We start from the raw sequence: 24400 nt of genomic DNA, 5'->3' as shown, positions 1-24400 counted from the left end.
ATTCCAGGAATCTACGACAGTAATTGACTAGATAATTACCTTCTAAACTTATTCCACAGAAAATGTGATAGTGGGTTTTTCCATTTTGTAGGAAGGTCCAAGTGGGGTATTCAAAATTCTTAACAGTTCACTAAAAGTAGGTACTTCAGTTGCAAGGTGCAGTTTATTGTGTATACTAGTGTTATGGAAAATTTGGAAGTGCCGTGTAAACACCGAAAAATTGGTCCTCTAACAGTTAATGAAAAAACATTAATATTTAATTGTTTTAAATCATTTACAGACAAACGTTTATGTGAAAGTGTTGATGAGACCGTTGAGTTAGTTAGCAGTACACTTGGTGTTGGGAAATCTACGATTTACAGAGTTATTAAAGAAGAGAAATGTGGTAGTTTTCAAATGCCACGTAATGCTCCAGGGAAACCAAAATTTCAAATAGAATATCATTTTAAAGAAGGACTTCGACGGAAAGTGCATGAATTCTTCTTTAGACAAGAATTTCCAACATTGGATAAAGTTCTTGTCTCAGTTCGAGATGATAAGGATTACCCAGAAATGAGTAGAAGTACGTTATGGAAACTTTTAAAAGAAATAGGCTTCCGCTGGAAAAAGAATCCCAGAAAGTCTATTTTATTAGAAAGAAGCGATATTGTCGTATGGAGAAGACATTTTCTAAGAACCATAAAGGAAATGAGAAACCAAAAAAGAAAAATATTTTATCTTGATGAAACATGGATCAACGAGGGTCATACACCAAATAAATTTTGGCAGGATGAAACTGTTACAAGTCAAAGGCACGCTTTTGTAAATAACTTATCTACTGGTTTAAACCCACCATCAGGAAAGGGACGCAGGCTGATAATAGTACACATTGGCAGTTCAGACGGTTTTGTTGAAGGTGGTTTATTAACTTTTGAATCAACTCGTACCGGTGACTACCATGAAGAAATGAACGCTGATGTCTTTCAAGAATGGTTCGAACAAATGATAGATCTTCTTCCTAAGAACTGTGTAATAGTAATGGATAATGCAAGTTATCACTCCAGACTTATAGAAGGACTGCCCACAACCAAGTGGTTAAAAAAAGACTTGCAGAATTGGCTGAGTTCAAAAAATATTACGTACCATCCCGGATCTATAAGAAAGGAACTTTATTCGTTGTGTGCCCTTCATAAAGAAAAATTTAAAAAATACGAAATTGATGAAATTGCCAAAAATCGTGGAATAACAGTACTTAGATCCCCACCATATCATTGTGAATTAAATCCGATTGAACTGGTATGGGCACAGATAAAGAGTGAAGTTTCAAGAAAAAATACCACTTTTAAAATTCATGATGTTAAACAGTTGTTTTTGGAGGCCGTAAATAATGTAAAACCTGAAAACTGGGAAAAGGCAGTAAATCACACTATTAAAGAAGAGGAAAAAATGTGGAAGCTGGACAATATTACTGATAAAATGATCGAGCCAGTTATTATAAATCTTGGTTCTGAAAGTTATTCATCTGTTTAACATACCTTAGACTTTTTTAAAAACTCTTTCTCTCTTTTGTAATTTTTAAAAATTAAAAAAAATGTGAATTTTTTAAAACCCTTTTTAATGTAGGCCAGTCAGTTCTAATATAGTGTGTGATAAAAGAGGTCACTTTTGTTTACATACACATAACACTTTATAACACTGAAATAATTCATTTATTTTTTACAATTATTCAAAGTAATTTTTCAATTAATCTTGAGCACGCCCATGGAGTGGTCGGAGGTACCAGTTAAAATTATGCTAATTACTCTCTCGTTCATAAAAATAAACTATAATTAAGGAAAAAGGCGTCAAATATCGCCTGGCAAAATTTCCAATGTGTTTTAAATGTATCCATTATTTTCGAATCCGAAGAAAACTAATAAATATTTTTGAAAAATTTAAACGCAGAATGAAAGATTACATTATTACTCAGGGCAGAAAGTCTCTGAAAACTTCTACAGTGTTTATTTTAATATGTTATGTAACAGGGGTGAAAATAAAAGAGAAAATATAGTATAATTTTTAATTGAAAATATTGCATGCAAAAGAAACTTTTTATTTATTCTAAAAAATATTTCATTCTGCTTTTAAATTTTTCAAAAATTCTTTTTAGTTTTCTCAGGATTTGAAAAAAAAATGGATACATTTAAAACACATTGAACATTTTGACAGGCGACATTTTGCGCCTTTCCCCTTTAATACCTAACGATTACAACTACTATTACTTACCTTATATAATTACGATTAGAAAACTATTCAAATTCAAAATAAATAGGATCAACTTCGGAATCCGAGTCGTCTTGAGGGTTAATAATTAGGTTAATAATCTCTACGGTAGCATCAATTATGTTATCAAGATCCCACATTTTTTGTTCTTCTTCTATTACATGTCTTACTTCATCTTTCCAGTTTTGTTTTGTAATATGTTATAAAGACTCATATAACAATTCACGTAGAACTTGTATTTTATATGACGTATTTTTTCTAGATACATAACTTTTCATTTGTGCTCAAATGAGTTCAATTGGATTTATTTCGCAGTGGTAGAGTGGAAGTCTAAAGACTGTGATGTTTCGCCTTTCCGCCATTTTGTCAACTACGTATTTCTCGAACTTGGATTTGTGTTGCCGGGCAATTTTTAAAAGTTCTGCTTTTACCATTCCATCTTCGTAAGGCAAATACTTATTCCGCAGCCAGTCAAGAATATCCTGTTTCTTCCACGCATTCGTTAGAAGTCTTTCTACTAGTCGTGAATGATAAGGTGCATTATCTAATACTATAATTGAATTTGGTGGTATGTGTTCAATCATTTGCTCAAAATACTCTTCGAAAACATCAGCTGTCATCTCCTCGTGATAGTCTTTTGTGCTTTTGGAATGAAATTCCAACAAACCATGCTTAACAAATCCTTTTTCACTGCCAATGTGAGAAATTAATAATCTACTGCCTTTACCAGAAGGTGGGGAGATACCAGTAGACCAACCTTCCATAAAGGCTTGCCTGGAGCTTAATATATTTTTATCTGACCAAATTTTTTTTAGAGTATGACCTGAGTTTACCCACGTTTCATCCTGATAGAAGATGGGCCTTTCTTCAGCCCGGAATTTTCGTATGAATCTTAGATAATTTCTTCTCCAACATCATCTTCTCCTCCCGGTCAATCAAAAGTGATTTTCGGTCTGATTTCTCCCACCGGAAATTTAATTCTTTTAAAACTTGCCACAATTTAGTTCGTCCGATATGAGGCAAATCCGGGTCGTCTCTAACTTCTTGTAAAATTTTGTTTATGTTTGGTATTTCTTTTTTGAAAAAAAATCCATGAATTTTCCTTAGAATACCATTTTTGGCAAATTCATCAATTTCAATAGGCTTTTTCCCTCTCTTTAAGTGTTCTTTTGTGTTTGGGTTAGCTATACCGTGTTTTTTTCTTTCTGATAGGAACCTATATAAAGTTGACTCTCCTACGCCAGTCATGATGGCACAACTTTCGACTATGTTGCGAACAGTGTTTGTGGGATTCTGAGAAACCAGAGCATCTTGAACATTCAGGACAATAGTCTTCTCTCTTGGTGAATAGACAGACTTACTGACTGTACGCAACAGTACCGGTGTAAAACTTGATGATGAAGCCATCACAAACAATCCAACAAAACGAGCACGAGCGAAAGGTACGTATATGTTCGTAGGTATATGGAATAAAAAATCACTCACGCACTGCATATAATTCGCAAAAGAAATATTCGAGACGCTAATTATTGCCGTAGACGCGGAAACACCGACGAGCCGTAAATTACATGCGATCAAAAACGTACTAAACAAAAAAATTGTTTTCGTTCGTAATAACTTCACCCTTTCAAGTTAAGTTTCGAATATAATTATATTATTAAAAATCTGGGGAATTCCATCTTAATTATCTTGCGACGAATAGTACCTTCGGATACGAATTCCAGGTTTTCTAGTAAAGTGATTAAACGCGAAGATTAGTATTGAAATATCCAAAGAGATAAGGTATTCTTATTTACAAAATTGTTAATGGTTAAATTCTTATTTTTATTAATATAATATAATAACCAACATTAGTCGTGAAAATTTTAATTGTTTTTTTTTTGCTAAATATATTAGTATTAAAATATTATCAATATTATATATAACAGTATTAAAACATTATATATTATTATTTAATGAATAAACACCTTAGGAACGCCTATGATTTACGACCGTTTTATGAGTTTGAGGCATATTTCGTGCTCTCAACAATTTGTGAACGAAGAATAGTTTCTCTATCGATCTCACACAGTCAGTTGTATAAAAATCCCAGATGTCCGGAGTAAATTTACCGAGAAAATGAAGAAAATCATATTTTTTCGATGTCGTCATCGAAATTTTCATTTTTCGAAAAAGTCATTCAATTTTGATGAAACTGTGTGAAATTATACTTTAATACGTTCATAATTATCACAATTTTCTTTGTTCTGATTTCAGAAAATTTCCGATTTTTTTGTAAATCTTTTACTAGGGCTCATTTTCTTTGTTGAGACCTCTACGTTTTATTGAAATCAAAAAATAGTGAATCCTATTAAAAAAAAAAATACATAAAAATTGAAACAACGCAAAATATTATTTTTACCATTTAAATATTTGCGATTTTTTTGATATTTTTTAAAATTATAAAAAAGGTAAAAACTTATCAGACCATTAGATTGTGTGACAAAAATAAATAAGAAATTGTATTTAACAGTTTTAAAAGTATATTTTCACCCTGTACACTGATAAAAGTTAATTAAAGATCTATATAAAATAGTAATAATGAAGATATTTCTTTCTTTTTCTCAAATTTTTATCGTTTTCATAGTCTGATTGAATATTTTCTAGTTCTTTTTGAAGAACATCGTCCTGATCACTTGATTCTTTAAATAAATACTCCGAGTTTGGGACTACATTTGTCTCTTCGTCCTCGAGTGTTACGCCCTTCAAATCACTTTCATTTTGAAAACTTATTTCGATATTTGTACAGTTTCCTGAATCACATTTCAAACATAAATCGGTACATTGAAGTCCGTGTTTCCTGCAGCCACATGTATAACTTTCACAACTGCAACTTGTTTTTAATAAATCATCTGAGATGGTTAAATCGTCTGTATAATGTGGCACAAGTACTTTTGTGCCATTCATAATTATTTCTTTTTAGCCCTTCTTCTTCTTCGCGCGACTAGGATTACTCCAGTTTGTCTGCATCTTATTCTGTTTCAGTCGTTGTTGACTGTACATTATCTTCCCACCTTTTTGGCGGCCTTCCAACGGGTCTTCTGCTATACGACTTGTTGTTTTTACAGATGTTCGCTAATCTATCTGGTCCCATTCGGTTTACATGTTCGTTCCAGTTTTTTTTCTTGTTTTTATCCACCTGTTAATATTATGAATTTTGCATTGTTCGCGTATCTTTTCAGCCCCACTTGGTATAATCTAACAAGCTATCTAAAAGAGTCATGAATGTTCAGCTCAGCGGGGTGCTATTGTTTAAGATGTAAAATTCCATAAATAAGGGATCTACCTATTTTGTGAAATGAGACCTTGTTTATGTAATTTCACACCTCTAACAATAGCATTACGCTAAGCTCAATGTTAGTGAGTCTCTTAGATAGCTTGTTAGACTATAGCATGAATTTTAGTACATCACATTTGGAGTTGAAAATATGATTGGTAAAAATATTGTATGGCTGCTCCAGTAGTGGGTGGTAACTTCCCTAGTTTGAACGTTTAGTTTGTTGTATTGGTGACCTTAAATAAACCAAAAATCGCATGACAATTTTAAAATATTAATTTTTATGTCCTTTTAAATTATTTTTTCAATTTTTTTATTAATTTTTTGCCAAAATGTTAGTTTTCTCAAAAGTCATAATAATAAATCTTCTTTAAAATAAACAAAACGAACTTTTGTAATGAAAATATTTAAAATATATATTAATGTATTTAAGTAATCAAATGTCTTATCTCATAGGTCGCTAACCGAGGATTTTTTACAGAAATACTTAACTAACTAAATACATACAGTAGATTTAAGATATACATTTAGTGAATTTATATATTACTTTAAAGAAAAATGAATAATATTGTTGTGAATTTATTAAAAGGTTCAATACTTATAACACTTACGGATTTAATTTATTTCTTTATTTATATTAACTTATCTGACAATAATTTATTATATCCGTACGTAACAAATTCGCGAGCGCGGGTCTTGAGAATTGACTGTCCCTTCCAAATAAAGTTCCGTTATTATATACCAGTGCCGTTATCTTGAAAAGTCTAAAACCTTCGATGGCGAAACGGTAAAGGCAAACTGGATTTCCCTCGCATCGGTTCTGGAAGGTCGCTCAGGTAAATCGAAGCCTCTCGTAAACTCTACAACATATTAGAATAAAAACATGTTTACAGGTTAAAACTATGACTCATATTTTTACGTAACATTGCCCCCCTCTCAAAAGATGGTTCCTCCTGGAACCTTGTCGGGACTAGAACTGGAACGGTATGCTGGTATCGGCAACTGGACCCTCTTTTACAACTTCCAGTTGTATAAAAATGACAAGGGACGGTTTTCTCTCCGCACCAGTAACTATGCGGATTGCAACAGACTAACACCTGGACTTCGGTGTCTTTAAAGATCTCCTCCACCATATTTCGGATAACCCTCCAATCTAATTGGCGGCACTCCAACTTTGACATGGCTAACTTTTGCACATCGGACTCTAGTACGTGCTCTCTCAATTGAAGTAAGGCTTCCCATACATCTCGGTAGGTAGGTTGGTCACGGGCAGTGTCTTTTGTTACCAGGTAGAAAAGGTAACGTGATTCATCTTGGAGTTTCAAGGTTTTACCGGGAGCTGGCACCTGGCATTGAAGTTCTGCAACTCGACCAAACTTCCTTCGAAAGACGGATGCCAACCCTGGTGCGTCTTTGATACTGGCCGGGATGGTAAGGGCCAGCGAGTAGTCATCGGGGAGCGCGAGTAGATCTTGCTTTTCTTCAGTGGTAACACCATGTCTTGCTTTACCGGTACCTCCATAGGCACCCATGAATTCCTCAAACGTGAGGTCAGACACGTCTTGGACTTGGTTTACCTCCACTTCTTCATCTACGTCGTGGTCACCTTCAAAAGACGCCAGCCGGTTATGGTGTACTATCATCGGCTTTCCCCTCGGAATCTTGCTTATTCGGTAGATGACATCGTTGATCTTCTCCATAATTAGGTATGGGCCTTCCCAAAACTGCTGCAATTTGGGAGAACAACCTTTTCGCTTCTTGGGGTTATAGAGCCAGACCTTGTCGTTCTTCTTAAAGCAACCCTTTTCGGCTTGTGTATCGTACCGTTTTTTCATTCGGTCGCTAGCGATCTGAAGGTGGGAACGGACCAATTCATGTACATCGTCCATTCTTCTTCGTAATTCGATCACATAATCTTCACCTGCTACATCTTCTCCAGGTCGACATCCAAACTCGAGATCACAAGGTAGTCGCATTTCGCGTCCGAATAGGACTTTGGCTGGTGTCTGGCCTGTTGATTCGTTAACAGCAGATCTGTAGGCCATTGTGAAGAACGGAAGGTATTGGTCCCAGTCTCGCTGATGATCGGACACCATCTTTGTCAAATACTTGCCAACTGTCCTATTCATTCGTTCTACCATACCATCCGATTGCGGATAATACGCGGTAGTTCTTGTTTTCTTCATGCCTAGTCTATCACATATTCCTTGGAATAGATCACTTTCGAAGTTCCTGCCTTGGTCACTATGGATCTCCAAAGGCACTCCAAATCGGCTGATATATTCTTGGATCAACTTATCTGCAACGGTGGCGGCCTTCTGGTCTGGAAGTGCGTAAATCTCGACCCACTTAGTGAAGTAATCCATTACTACCAACATGTACTTGCCCCCATTTTCACTTTCTGGAAATGGCCCTGCAATGTCCAAAGCTATTCTTTCAAACGGGCTTCCAACATTATATTGTCTCATAGGAGCTCTCCTTTTTCGGTGAGGCCCGTTACTCGTAGCACAAATAGTACATTTCTTACACCAGTCTTTTACGTCGTCGGAATTGTTCATCCAATAAAACCGTTCCCGAATTCGCTGAAGGGTTTTCCTTACACCAAAATGCCCTCCCGATGGACTGTCGTGTAACTGACGAAGTACTTCGGCTATTCTGCTCTTTGGGATCACCAACTGTCTTCTCTTCTCTGAACCGTCATCATTTTCCAGGACTCGTTTAAGCAAGCCATCTTCGATGATAAATGAGTCCCACTGGGCCCAATACGTCTTAACTACTGAGCATAGGTTTGATATTTCCTGCCAAGGTGGTCGACGGTTTTCCTCTTTCCATTTTCGGATTTTCTGTATAACTGGATCTCTCCCTTGTTCTTCCCTGATCTTAGTAGGCGTCCAGTCGTTGTTTACAATCGTCGTTCTTAGCACTGCTGCTTCCTTGGATTCCGTTTTGTTGCAGTGGGAACACTCTGCAGAGCATGGCCTTCTGGAAAGAGAATCAGCGTTTCTGTGGCTAACTCCGGCCCGGTGCTCAATCTTAAAATCGTATTCTTGGAGTCGTTCGATCCACCTGGCTATCTGACCCTCTGGATTCTTAAACTGCATCAACCACTTAAGGGCGGCATGGTCGGTTCGGATTAGAAACTTTCTGCCATAGAGGTATTGATAGAAGTGCTCTACTGATTTAACTACTGCTAGAAGTTCTCTCCTCGTGACGCAATAATTCCGCTCAGGTTTTGAAAGAACTTTACTAAAATATCCGAGGACTCGTTCCTGTCCTCCTTGAATCTGAGAGAGCACTCCTCCAATTCCCACATTACTTGCATCCGTATCTAAGATGAACTCTCCTTCTGGCAGTGGATACCCCAAAATTGGTGCTGTTATTAAATGCTTTTTCAACGTTTCAAAGGCATTTTGGCAGTCTATATCCCAGCGGTATTCTCTTGCTTCCTCTGTAAGTCGCGTTAATGGCTTAGCGATATCTGCAAACTTCTTAATAAACCTCCGGTAGTAAGTACATAGTCCAAGAAAACTTCTCACTTGATGTTTGTCAGTTGGTTTTGGCCATTCCTTAATGGAATCGATTTTTCCCTTATCCACGGCCACTCCTTCTTTACTGACTATATGACCCAGATAATTGACTTTACCTTGAAATAGCTGGCACTTCTTGGGGTTTAGCATCAATTGGGCAGCTTTAAGTCGATTAAAAACGTTTTCTAAATTCCTCAAATGATCTTCGAATGTCTCCCCCAAGACGATTATGTCATCTAAATAAACCAGGCATGTTTTCCAAGATAACCCTCTCAACACATTTTCCATAAGCCTCTCAAATGTCGCAGGAGCATTACAAAGTCCAAATGGCATAACGTTGAATTGCCACAATCCAGATCCTGTGGTGAAGGCTGTCTTTTCTTTATCGACTGGGTCCATTTCTACCTGCCAGTATCCAGACTTCAAATCTAAAGTAGAAAACAATTTACTTCCAGCCAATGTGTCCAATGTGTCATCGATCCGAGGCAGAGGATAACTATCTTTATTGGTAACGTTGTTCAGCAAACGGTAATCCACACAGAACCTCGTCGTTCCGTCTTTCTTCTTAACCAGGACCACCGGAGAGACCCATGGGCTCGTAGAAGGTTCTATCACCCCGTCTTTCTTCATTTCCTGAACAATCGTTTCAGCTTCCTCTCTCTTCGCCTGTGGTAATCGTCGAGCTGTTTGACGAATTGGCTTAGCATTACCAGTATCAATTTTATGCTTAACAACGGTAGTTCTTCCCGTCTTTCCTCCTTTCGGTACGAAAATATCACGATACTGCCGAAGAAATTCCCTTAATTTCCTTTTCTCCATCTGATTTAGAGACTGTCCTGCAACTGCAACCATTTGGTCGAATTTGTCGTTGGAATTATCAGATGTTGTCGCCTGACGGATTATGGATGTCACAGGTACACAAGTTCCTACTTTTGTCTCTTTCTTTATGGTCACTGGGTAGTCGTTGACATTGATAAGTCTCACAGGAATTTCTTTAGCCGAAGTCACCAATTCCTTTCCAATTATGATTCCACGGCCAACCTCATCGTCGTGGTTCCAAGGCTCCATCATAACAGGTCTCTCTTCGTCTACAATTCCCTGTAGTCGCGCTACTATGATCGTTTCGCTTCTCGCAGGCACGACTGTATCTTCTGTAATGGCTGCTTGCACAGTGTTGTCATTATGTGGATGGAGAAATACCTCCTCGTTGCCAACTTTGATTACCTTATTCTTAAAATCCAATTGGAATCCATGCATATTCATTACGTCCATTCCTAATATAACATCCTCTTCGATGTCAGCAACTATAACAGTATGGACAAACTTTTCTGCCCCAATTCCCAATTGTACCTGGATTTCTCCATGAATGTTGGCATTTTCACCTGTAGCGGTCCGAAGTCGTAACCTCGTTGGTAACAGTTTCTTTCGGCTGTTTATAACTGTCGGGCGTATAATGGTTCTGGTCGCTCCGGTATCCACCAACAACGTATGTCTTTTACCATTTATTTCTCCATCTACATATACACTATCTTCACGACATTTCAAAGAAGCTATTAGTATAAGAGGGTCTTTGGAAAAGTTCCGGGTCGAAGCTGCTCCCCTAAAGCCGACTCGTTCTGGTTTTTCCGATGGTGAGTTTCTTGATTTTATGGTCTTCGTTTTCTTGCATGTCATGCTTTTTATCAAATTAAAGAGCTGGTCAAGTTTATCTTCATCTCCTTCCTCTTTTACAGTCCTAACTTTACTGTACCCGCCAGAGGCCTGCGTAGCTGACTCGTATTCGAGGGCGGCGGATAAGACATCAACCAGCGTCTTGTGACGAGCTAATCGTAGTGTTCTCTGCATTTCATGATCACGAAGACCATCAATAAACGTTTGAACGGCCAATTTTTCCATCATGTCTTCGGGAGCTGTTGGATAAGCATATCGTACTAATCTGGCAATATCTACCTCATATTCTTGAAGAGCCTCATCTTTCTTCTGTCTACGATTTTTAAGCTGTGACTGATATACATGCTCCAAATGTTCGTGGCCATATCGCATATTTAACCTCTTCTTCAGTTGTTCGAAATCATCGGTCTCCTCTACGGCTATGGTCTGAAGCACATCTAAGGCATCTCCTCGAAGAGCGATAGTCAGGTTTACCGCCTTTTCTTTTTCAGACCATCCATTTGCTCTTGCGGCTGATTCGAACTGTTTCATGTAGTTGTTCCATGACGATTTTCCATCGAAAGTTGGGACCTTCACATGGACAGAACCTCCACTTCCTTCAAATTTCGGCCGTGTTTCCAACTTAAATTTCGTTTCGTCTTCTTTTATCTCCACTGTAATCGGATTGTTACCTCTCTCTGCTGTCCCTGTTTCTTCCATCTTCCTTTCCATCTCTTTAATCTTTTCTTCGAATGCCAACTTATCGGCAGCAACTTGGTTTTTTAACGAAGATATTCTATCGTCCAGGGCAGACATCTCAGAAGTGACTTTAGAGATTTCTGAAGAGATGTTAGCAGAAACTTTGCTTTCCAGGGAAGAAATCTCGTTAGAAACTTTGTTTTATAATGAGGCGATGTCACCAGAAACTTTGGCTACATCAGAAGAAACTTTCGAAATATCGTCAGAAACTTTGTTCTCTAATTTCGAAATCGACGAGATAACAGCATCTTCAAATATATAAGTCTCTGGATCTAGTCCTTCTTCTAGCAAAGCGTTCTTTAGTCGTTGGACTAACTCAGCCTTTTTTCCGGTAGAAGCTAATTCTCTGTCTTCGAGATGTCTTCTTAAATTAGTCACTGTCAGCTCATAAATCGTCGTCATTTTCACAATTTACAAATATTCACTTGTATTATTATTATAAGTCTAATTTATGTTCGATCTCACTCTGACACCATTTGTTGTGAATTTATTAAAAGGTTCAATACTTATAACACTTACGGATTTAATTTATTTCTTTATTTATATTAACTTATCTGACAATAATTTATTATATCCGTACATAACAAATTCGCGAGCGCGGGTCTTGAGAATTGACTGTCCCTTCCAAATAAAGTTCCGTTATTATATAATAGTGCCGTTATCTTGAAAAGTCTAAAACCTTCGATGGCGAAACGGTAAAGGCAAACTGGATTTCCCTCGCATCGGTTCTGGAAGGTCGCTCAGGTAAATCGAAGCCTCTCGTAAACTCTACAACATATTAGAATAAAAACATGTTTACAGGTTAAAACTATGACTCATATTTTTACGTAACAATATTACCAATTTCTTAAATATTTTTTTTATTTTCCTATAATTCTAAGCAGATTATTAAAAAAAGCAAAAAGTTACAAAAAATTTTACCACGGAATTGGCATTTCTTTAAAGAATGGGTTTTTTTTTTCGAAAAAAACGCGGAAATTTCTGCAAATTTTGGATTTTTTTCCAAATTGTGATAATTAAGAACATATCCAAATTAAATAACTTTTACAGAAATGAAAGATAAAAAAAACAAATAATTTTCTTTGTATTTTTCGTATTTTCTCCGATAATTTTGAAGTTATATTAAAAATATTATATAACACAATTTGTAGATTTCTACATTATCTACAACTTTATAATTTAAAATTTTTTGATAGGATGTCAAATTTCGCCGAAAATAAAAAAAAACTTTTTCACCCCCTTTCAACTCTCCCAAATGATCCCCGGAACTTTTCAGCTATTTAATTTATTTCTATTTTGTGTATTATACCCATACTTTCAATCATAAAACTTTAGATATAGTTTTTTCACCTTTTTTTGTTAATTTTCCTGGTGTAAGAGTTGTGTAGTTAGTGGCAAGACCCACAACAAATTTAAAAAACAAGTTGATACTAGTAAAATGTATTTATAGTATTTATTTTTGTACACATTTATTAAATCAACGAAGTAATCGCCAAGCAAGCAGTAATGGATTTCATAATAGTCTTTTGATATTAATTTAGCTGGTTTATACAGATCAATAATACTAATCTCCTTTAATAGACTTAATATATCTATATTATGCTTGCATATCTGTAATATATTTTCTAGGTAGTGTATCCTATTGTTTGCAATAATCCGTACGTGCCTGTTCAGCAATATCATTAAATCGACTACACTGGTCAACACATGTTTTGCTATCGGACTTATTTTAACTGCGTTAAATAATTTAGCGCGTCAAATCCAAATTTGCTACCAGATTCTCTCTATCAACATGTTTTTAAAATATCTGAGCATATGGCTTTGTTTATTTAATTCACTAAACTATATTCAATATAGTATCTATAAATTCAGCCTATATACATATGCAAAAAAAAATTCGGTAAATCTTTAAAACAAATATTTGCAAATATTATTTTCTCGCATATATCTTAAACATATGTATATTTAAATACCCTTGCTTAAATAGCCTCTCTCTCTCTATATATATATATTATTGTGATATTTAAAGTCTTGGTGCGCCAAGCAATAATTAGCTAATTAATTTTTTTGATTAATTAAAATTATTTAAATGATATGATTATGACTCTATCACAATTTTTAATTCTTTTATCTCAGGGTTAAATTCGTGCTTCAATATCTATGCTATTACATGTGAAAGGTAAGGTCCAGAGAATACCGGAATAATAAAAAACACATATGATCTAACACTATATATTGAAATAAAAATAATGAAATAATTCACACTCAAAAGTTTTCAATAAACAAATCTCATATAAGGATTCTCAAAATTTTGTTCTCCGTATGTGAACAATCAAAATTAATGGTACAAACAATATTCATTGAAAACTCAAAATCCCAAACTATTCTAACTCTCCTAATCAAAATATTTATATCCTTTCTAAATTACGTGTAAAAATTGTGTTATCAATAAAAGAAAAAAAACTGCAGAAAACAAAAATATCTCTCTCTGATGATGAGTGGTCCAAATCCTTGTTCCTTGTAGACTGTATTATCTCCTCTCAACCGCTCCCTATGTAATCAGCAATCTTACAACAGATTGTTGCAAGTATATCGTCCTTAATGATCTCCTTCAAAAGCAACAATCATTCAAATTATGATAGCCTTTCTCCTCTCGATAAACTGAATCTCTCGTTGGCCCGAGTGAAAAATTGACTCTTGGAATATCTTCTCTTTACGATAAACTGAATCTCTCGTTGGCCTGAACAGTGACTCTTGGAATATAAGTAGGAAAATATGACTTACAATATTTTGCTGCTTCAGCTTCTGTCAGATACACTAACTCCACAAAAACTCACTAACATTCAACACTACTGCTTGCTACTTCTTGGGAACCACCAGAGAACAATCCCTGTTCGTCTTACAGACTTGGAAAATCAACTGATTATCTTTTCTCTCTCCTCAATCTCGCTAAACTTTTTCCTACATACTTATCCCACCTTATTCAATCTCCGCCAATCAAAACTCGTCACAATTCCCCCATTTTTTCATTTCGATAACAAACAAATTTTTACCTATAATTATAAAATTTCCTAAAACTTATTTACAAATAATATTTTCTATGATTCTTAAAACTAACAAAAACCTCTTTCTAAAATCTCTTCTATTTGTCTCTAATCACTGCATTAATGTGGTTCAATTGTCTTTGGATTTCACTTAAAATTATGCGGGTCACTCAAGTATAACAAAGAAATAATTTATGCAAAGCTTACATTTTGTTTAGTACAGGTAATCCAAGAATTTAATAACTTTCCTTCTTCGAAATGTTTGTTGGATATTATCCTACTTATCTGAATTATTTTAATGTTTTTGAACTTTGAAATATTTTTAAACAAACCAATATTTTTCTCGATTTTACATATCATAACAATATATATATATATATATATATATATATATATATATATATATATATATATATATATATTGATATATTGTTGTGGTATTCAAAATTGAAGGGTAAAAATATTAAATGTACGATGAAATCAATATTTCAGAGATTATAGAAAATAAAAAAATACTCCGAGCTGCCTGGAATTAACCAAAGGTAATCTTTTGTATAAATATAACAATGAATAAAAGTTAACGATGGTTTTTCCCCATAAGCCATAAAGTGTTCCGTAAGCCGGATTTGCGCCATGAAAAGGACAATAAAAATAGTTAATAAATAAATGATTGTTCGGAATATTTAAATACCCAGTAGAAATTAAGTGTCCTTTTAGAAATAATATGAATTAGGAAAGTTTGTAGGTATTTCTGATTTTATGTGGAAGTGGTATGCAAATTTCTGATTGGCCGAGAATTTGGAAAGTGGTGATGGGTGTGTATAATGAGAGGTTGGATGAATGGATAGAGGAGATGAGAGAGCAGTTAGTTCCAGTTTCTTAAAGTGAATGGTTGGTTTTCGAGTTGGTATCCAAAGGTAGTAAGTGATAAAGAATAAGTTGTGAGTTGGTGAAGTAAATGTGTCCGACGGTAGCTGATCTGGTACAAATTTGTAAGTAAACTTTTCCTACTTGTATTCTACGTATCGCTGTTTATTTCGGAACGAGAGATTAAGTTTGGCGAGAGGAAAAGAGGCTGGCATCATTGGAAAGGTACGTGCATTCGAAGGAGAGCATTGAAGACACTAAATTGCAATATCTTGTTTAATATTGCCAATTACATAGGAGGCTGCTGAGAACTGATAGTTCATTTTGCATAGAACAAGGAATTGGACAACTCAAGGCAGAAGAAGCGTTTCAACGGGAAAAACATTCATAATATATTAAATTTGAGAATTTTGGGTTAAAAAATATTATATCATATTAGTAACGTGTGAATAAGTTGTCGATAGTCGAAGGAGATCAAATTTGTTCTGAGAGGGGACACGGAGCTGTGGAGAGAATTATGTGGAGCTGTGGATAATTCATACAAATTTTTCTTGGTACAATCGTTATATCAAAATTGCATTAGGAAGGACACTGAATATTATTTGATTTGTTTATGTACTGTTTGTTAATATAGGAGAACTCAGTTAAATTAATGAGTAAAGATTTTTGAAACGAAGGCAATACTATACACTATACTTATACTTCTACTATAGATTAGCTTAAATTATTTGTATATCATAAAAATCTGTGGTATTAATACTTCTTATAAATTTAATTAGCTTTCGAGAAGCAGTATTTCTTATATTCTTGAGGAAGTAAAGAAAATTCCTTTAATATAATTTGAAACTTTACAAAATAAAGCTTCGCTGTAGCGTAATATTTGTTTTTAAGTCACTCAAGAGTGCCTAGTGAGCAATCTAATATTTTTGCGTTTTTTAAGGAAACAAGAATTATTTTGTCTTTATCAATACTTAAATTAGTTATCTATAAGAATTTCCCCTTTCTTTAAGTCTGTTAAGTCTATTAACTTGTCTACAAAATACTTAATATGAAACACGGATTATAACAGGCAGTTCCCTGTATAAAGGGAAGTTAAGCAGTTTTAAAATAAAAAGGACAAAGCGCTTTTGTTCGTGATGTTAAGATATTTATTAATAAATGGTGAAACTCACTGTACAATCTAATAGTCCCAACCGTCTCCCCTCTGGGATTCTTGGCGACGCATTTGTAAGTCCCGTAGTCACTTTGCTGAATGTTGTTAATGGTGAGTTTCATGTGGGTTTTATATGAAGGATTGCCGAGGCTATTTTCCGTGCGATACTTCCTTGAATCGTGAATCATACTTTGGCCGTCTTCTCGGGTCCAGTAGTTTAGAGAACTTGGATTCGCCTCCGTGAAACATTCGAGGGTCACGGCGTAATTCAACGGAGCTCCCACCAGCTGATGTGGAATCCATAACATTGGAGGAACTGAAAAAAAAATTGATTTTCACTACACTATAGAGCCAAAATAAATAAATAGTATCAAATATAATTTTTTTTATTTTTTAATGTGAATCTTTATTTTATATTCATATAAATATCCAACCAGATTTATGTCCTAAACAGTATTGGACTATTGCTCAAGAGAAAGAAGCCCTTTAAAATTATTTAATGAATAAGATAAAAGTATGTTTAATGATAAAACTATTATGCTTATGTTAAAATATAATCTTTTGTTAGATTTTTCTTCTTATTCCTATGGGGTCGACACTACCTGTCTGTGACAAGTAGTTGTGAGAGCTTCGTGTATATGTGTGTAGATCATCATCATCAATCAGCCAATCCCATCCACTGCTGGACATAGGCCTCCCTCAGTTCTTTCCAGTGTTCTCTACACTGGGCCGCTTGTAGCCAGTTTCCCGCTACTCTTTTTATGTCGTCGGTCCATCTAGTCGGTGGTCGTCCTCGGCTTCTTTTATAATTTCTGGGCCTCCATTCCATAATTCGTCTTGTCCATCGTCCATCTTGTGTTCTGGCTAAGTGTCCTGCCCAGTTCCACTTAAGTCTCGTGGTTCTTTCGATGACGTCTTGAACTCCTGATCTTTGCCTGATTTGTCGGTTTGTTATGTGGTCTCGGAGGCTCACATTCAGCATTGCACGTTCCATGGCTCGTTGTGTAACTCTTAGTTTATTCGCAGATTTCTGCGTGAGTGTTAAAGTCTCTGCTCCATAAGTTTGTACAGGCAAAACACATTGGTTATAAACTTTTCGCTTGAGACACATGGGAATTGAACTTTTTAGAATATGGCTTAGTTTGCCAAATGCTGCCCATGTCAGGCCTATTCGCCTCTGTATTTCATTTGTTTGATTGTCTCTGTTTATTTTGATCTCGTGTCCCAGATATTTGTAAGTGTCTGTTTGTTGTATGGTATTATTGTCGATAGTTATATTTCCACTCATTACGAGATTTGTCATAAGTTTAGTTTTCTCAAAGTTTATCTTTAATCCTGCTCTTTCAGACAGACTTTTAAGCGAATGTAGCATAGAAACCGTATCCTGTAAGTTATCTGCGATTAATACGACATCATCTGCAAACCTCAAATGATTTAATCTTTCTCCATCTATATTGATGCCCATATCTTGCCATTGGGTGTTCTTAAATATTGACTCTAGAGCTGCCGTGAACAATTTTGGTGAAATATTGTCTCCTTGTCTTACTCCTCGACCTAAGCTGAATTTTTCTGTGTCTTCGTGTAGTCGTATACTTGATGTAGCGTTCTCGTAGATGTTTTTGATTAGTGACGTGTACCTGTAATTTATTCGGCTTTGATTTAGGGCTTCCAGTACGGTTTCAAACTCTACAGTATCAAAAGCCTTCTCGTAATCGACAAATGCAAGAACCAGTGGTATGTTGTACTCGATGCATTTTTCAATTAAGATCTTTATGGTGTGCAAATGGTCATTTGTGCCATATCCTCTCCTAAAGCCTGCCTGTTCTTTGGGCTGATAGAAATCAAGTTTAGGTGTTAGTCTCTTTGTTAAGATTTTCATAAAGAGTTTATACATATGTGTCAAGAGGCTGATGGGTCTATAATTTTCTAATTTAGTAATATCACCTTTTTTGTGTAACAAGACTATCACTGCATTGTTCCAGTCTTTAGGAATCGTACCCGCATGTAAGCATTTATTAAACAGTTCGCTTACTGATTTTAATAGAATTTCTCCTCCTGCTTTTATTGCCTCAATAACGAGTCCATCGTCACCAGGCGATCGATGGTTCTTCATTTCCTTTAAAGCTGATCTTACTTCTGACACAGTAATGGGTAAAAGTATTTCCGATCCCTGATTTATGAGAGTCTTTACTCGTGTCGGTAAATTTTCTTGTGGTCTTTGGCTGGTATAGAGGTCTTTATAAAACTCTCTAGTTATTTTCAGAATGTTTTGTTTATCTGTTGTTGCCTTTCCGTCTTTATCTTCTAGCTTGTATATTTCTTTTTTGTGTGTAGATAGTGGATGGCATTTTAATATGTCTATTTGCCACAAAATATTTGTATTTTTTTAATTATTTAGGATAAGATAAGGATAAAAACATGGCCACTCCTTTCTTGTCTAGGGACCCACCAAGACATTTTTCTTAAGACAAACTAGACTAGCTCACGAGCAGGAGGTATTAACAAATGGGGTAAAACAGAGTTTTGGATTCTAATTACATATTGTTTGTAAATACACATATATGTAACCATACAATATGAGCTAAATATCTATTTTGCTTCTAAAACAAACTTGATTAAAATGTTGTATATTTCGTTCTCTTGTTGTGCTAATAAAGTAGGGATGTTAGTTGGTAGACTTACAACATTTTTCAGTTCTTAGTACAGCATATCTGTATGTGCAGTATATTTTTGACACTCTAAAAAAAATGTGATTTATATCAGCTAAAGGTTTTTCTGGACAGTGACTACAACACGGATAATCTAAGATACCAATCCGAAATAAATGTGCTGGAAAGCGACCATGACTAAGTTTTAAATGTGATATGTTTGATGACTTATATCTATCATAATCCCACGAATTGATGTGAGGAATGTTCGTCGGTCAAACCGGATGGATTTTAAAATAGAGACTATCTGATGAGTTGCACATGTTTACTCTCAATTCTGAGTCAAGTGCTTTTTGCATCATGCTACTGCTTCATTCCCAGTTATCCCTGAATGACCTCTAACCCAGACTAATGTAACTCGTACACTATACTCCTGCAGTTTATATACACTATTTTTATAGATAGTAGAATATTGTTGTTATAATGATTAAAAGGAGGGCTTTTAATGGCGTGCAAAACTGAGAGAGAGTCTGTTATAATTACCACAGATAAAGGTAAATTCATCTCGCACCAATCTAGAGCTTTCCTAATAGCTATAGCTTCTGCACTAAAAATCGATAAATAATGTGGGACTTGATATTGCTCAACATGGTTAATATTAAAAACTAAAATTACACAGCCTGTTTTAAATATTTTTTTTGATCCAATCGTATAGATGATGATTTTATTCTCTCCTAAATTACAGAGTATAGATTTGAAAATTAATTTTGATAGAAATATATTATCTGGATATTTTGGAATTGTAATGGTTGGTTTAAATATTAAGGCTTCAAAAATAATTTCGTAAACAGGATATTTTTTTTTGACTATGTATTAGTTCTTTATGTCTCTCAGTGTCAATAAAAGCATCAGCAAGCGGAGGAGAGTTTTAATTCTCCAATATTTGTTTGTAAGGTTCTGGACCGCTATATTTGATCTTTTTTTGACCATAAATGTACTAAATGTCTTGTACTTTATTAGCTGTTTATTAGCTAAATATGTACTCTCTTCAAAGGCACAAAGGCGGTTCTTGTGCTTCAGCGAGAACTGCACAATTAGGTGACGACGTCATAGTTCCTAGACTTATTTTAATTGCCTAATATTGAATTCTGTCTAAGATTAATAAGTTTGATTTGCTAGTTCAGGCATAAATAGTACATCGATAATTCGTTATTGAGCGGATTTATGACTTATAAAATGTAAGGGATATTTTAACATCTGCACCCCATTTATATTTGGAAACTACACGCAGAATGTTGAGTCCTTTCTCACATTTTTGCTTTACGTGTTTTATGTGGCTGGTCCATAGGAGTTTATTATCAATATAGATGCCAAGATATTTATATTGTTTTACTATGGGTATAGTAAAATCACCTATGGTATACAAATCAGGGGTTTTAAGTCTGTGCCTAGTAAGACACATACCGCAGTCTTTTGCTGTGAAAAACTAAAACCTATAGTATATAACCAATCACGCATACAGCAAAAAATATACTTTAAATCTGTAATACATCGTTCATATGAACTATGGATATTATACAAACAAATATCATCCGCGTACTGAATAACTTTTATAGTGTCATCCATCAAACTATGCAGCTCTGCTGTGTATACATTAAATAAAAGTGATCCCTGCGGCAAACCGTTATTATACTGTTCTTGGCCCATGGAGTAAATTTTTGTAATCAAGAATATAAATTTTTCTGTTTAGAAACAAATTTATTAAGTTATTTAATACCCATTTGCTGATACCCATTCTACACAATTTTGTTTTTAAGATACTCAAATCAACCACATCATATGCACCTTTTAGGTAAACAAATAGGCATAACATAACACGTATTTATTTTCAGATAAGCATATTTGTGCATCTGTAACCATATGGGTCAATGTATCTATAGTACTACGGCCCCTCCGAAATCCATACTGTGTAGTAGGTAGGAGAGAAATGCTTTCAATAAAATATTCTAGGCGAAACTTAATCATGCGTTCAAAAGTCTTGGCCAGACAAGACATTAACGATATAGGTCGATATGATGATGGTAATTTTGGATCTTTATATGGTTTTTTTTATTAAATATATAACAATATCTTTTAAATTCTTAGTCTAATCTTGTTTTACCCACCAGTTGTTAAATTTTTTTTTAAATTATTTGTTTAGCTGAAACTGGAAGATTGTGTAAAATTTTATATGTGAAACCATCCAAACCGGGAGCCGTGCTTCTGGTTTGTTTTAATGCCAAAATTCACTCTGAATAGGTAAAAGCTTTAGACATAGAAAGTAGAAAAAAATGAAAATTTTTTGATTGTCTACATCGACATTAGAGACCGAAGGCGGGGCCAGCTGATTCAGAACATCCCCAATTAAATCTTCGTGAAATGGAGGTTTCTTTTGTTGATGATATTTGTTTCTTATAGCTTTTACACAATTCCAAATGTTTAAAAGGGGTGTATATCTATTAAGTTGATTAAGAAAGGTCAACCAACTATTTTTTTTTAACTTGAAAATGAGTTTAGCAGTTTTGGTAGAGCGAGTGGGGGTGGTTGTGTGGTTTTAATCAGAAGCTATAACATAAGTTGAGGGAAGTTGATAATCAAATAATTATAGATATAAAAATAGATGATCAAAAAGTAAGCATTATTCCAGTGTATCTGAGGCCTGGAGAGTACTGGGAGGAATGTTTTGAAACCGTTAAAAGGGTTTTAGTAGAAAATTTAGATCAGAGTGTTGAAAATACATCAGTTGTAGGTGATTTTAATGTACGGTTGGGACAGGAAGGGATTCTGGGTGTAGATCTTGATGTGGATGAGGTATACAAAATTACAAGTCTGAAAGGAGAGTTTCTAAAAACAAGTTGATTAATTATCATGGAAAAAAGGTAATTGAGCTACGTGAGGACTTAACATTGGTTATTTTGAATGGCAGAACAAAAGGCGATATAGAGAGGGAGTATACAGGGGGCGGTCTGAGATCAACTAGTAAAGTTTTGCCACTGCTTCCTAAAATTACATGGACCCAAACTGATTCGGAAAAATATAAAGAAAGAATATATACAGTGAATTTACATAAAAAACATATTGAAAAAATTCTAGAATGTTCGAATAATAGGTTGCCAAAATTTCTTTTAAAAGAAATGATGAGAGCTAGGTATGGCTGGTGGAAAGATAGGATGAGCGTGGGAGAAAAAGTGGTATTGAGGTTAGGTGTGAGCGGGAATTGAAAGATAGTTGGCCTAGTATGATTGAGAGAATGATAGAAAAAAGAAGGAGGAGATCAAATTTTTGTGGACACTACAAAGAACTGCGGGAAGTAGGAGTAAACATGCATTATTTATTGGAAATGGAAAACTTTGGGGACATTCGATGGCTGTTCAAATTAAGATGTGGAGTTCTATATTTCAATGATCGACCTGGCAGAAATGATAATAGAAGGTTTTGTTCAATGTGTAACACAAAGGAAAGGGAAGATGTGATACATTTTTTGAGAAAATAATCGGTATTAAAACAGATTAAGTTAAAGTGATTGGGAAGAAATCAACTTAGTAGAGTAGAAGTAGTTACTATGATGAGAAAGGGACGGGCTGAGTTAGCAGGTTATTGTAGGGAGGCATGGCCGTACAGGTATCAGTTACTGAGCCTATTAAGTTACTAAATCGATTAGCATAGTGTTATAAGTTATAGTGTTATAGTTCAATAGGATGAAAATATTAAAATTAGCATGAATAATTTGTTTGCATATTGATATTTAGCTTTTTATTGTGCTTGTATCTTGTTATTATTATTGTTATTAATAGTATCCAGATTTAAGCCAAACAGTTTACAGTCCCTCTAAGGGACAAATTCACTCATTTTAAATGCATGTAATACCTTAATGTTATACATTGTTATTATTGTTTGATCTAGTGCGAAGTCTTACTCAGTAGGATATACACATTTCGTTTATTACTATAACGTTTCGTTTATTAACTATAACTTTAATGACCTTGTTAAAAAGAATTAGCCTTTCGCTAAAAGAGAATATTGTATCGTATTTTGTTTAAATGAGAAATAAAAATGCATTATTGATTGATTGATTAGTATTTTGGTTTTGAGTTTCTTTGTTACTCAAAAAAAGACAAAGTGACGCCCTTTTTAGACACAAACACCCACAAAAAGACACACACATACGCGCAGATACATACCTACATACACATTATATCTGTGTTATTTTAAAGTTATATATACACTATTATTAAATAAAATACCACAAATAAACATTAAAATTTGTTTAATGGTCAATATAATATTATTTTAAAACTGAATAAATTATTAATCATTTAATATTCAACATATTATTGTTTGTAAATCAATATTATTGTATAATTATATCTATTAATTATATTGCAAAGGAAAAATTTTATACATATATAATCTCTATTACCTACTAATGGTTTCCTAGCAGTCAAATATTAAAATTAGTAGCAAGCCAACAGTTCATTATGTTCAAATCATTGGAACTGATCCGCCTATCACAATAAACAAAAACTAATTTTAACAGTTGCATTGTGATTAATGAATTAATTTGTATACTTTGAAAATTTGGAAATTATTGTCGCAGTTTCCTGGAACTGTTTGATTACTACTCGAAATGTGTACTTTAATTAAAACCAGGTGTATTATTATGCTATAAATCCCAAAATACTTTTTTTAGTTTATGATTGGCCATTATCATGATTTTCAACTTTACTGCTTTTATAATCAGTTGAAAAAAAAATTTAATCCGGAATAAGGAGCCCTCCTTGCTGATTTATTTTGTTCTTAGAGTGCTTTATCCGCTTTTTAAACGTTACCAATAATATTTTGAGATCACTCCTACTCACAAATGAGTAGGTTATTTCTGTAAACTACTCCTTGGGTTTTTACGTAATACCAGTATAATCTTGCAGCCTAATCTCTTATTGCAGCCAATTGGATTATTGTACATTTTTATAACATAGGGTGTGTGTGTTGAGTAATTGCCTTGTTACCAAGTAAAGTCTGTTTCATTGTCGTTACACAGAATTGTTTTTCTTATCCCAATAATTGCGATATCGCAAATCGACTTTTTCCGAATATTTTTTCGTACATCATTTACAAGCTCTAATATTTCGGGTATCTCATTACATTCGCAAAATACT

At 34.5% G+C, this 24400-nt stretch overlaps 1 protein-coding gene across 3 annotated transcripts in view; it reads right to left on the bottom strand.

Moving 5' to 3' along the window:
- The window catches only part of LOC140452009 (lachesin-like), a 461558-nt gene that overhangs the window by 108399 nt on the left and 328759 nt on the right, over positions 1 to 24400 (bottom strand). For all 3 annotated transcript variants that reach the window (XM_072546020.1, XM_072546018.1, XM_072546019.1), the window contains exon 7: positions 16577 to 16873. In XM_072546020.1, coding sequence (XP_072402121.1) covers positions 16577 to 16873 — 297 coding nt within the window. The remainder of the gene's footprint in view (positions 1 to 16576; positions 16874 to 24400) is intronic.

The sequence above is a fragment of the Diabrotica undecimpunctata genome, chromosome 10 (assembly GCF_040954645.1).
Source record: "Diabrotica undecimpunctata isolate CICGRU chromosome 10, icDiaUnde3, whole genome shotgun sequence".
Classification (NCBI taxonomy): Eukaryota; Metazoa; Arthropoda; class Insecta; order Coleoptera; family Chrysomelidae; genus Diabrotica; species Diabrotica undecimpunctata.
This window is presented reverse-complemented; position numbering and strand designations above follow the sequence as displayed.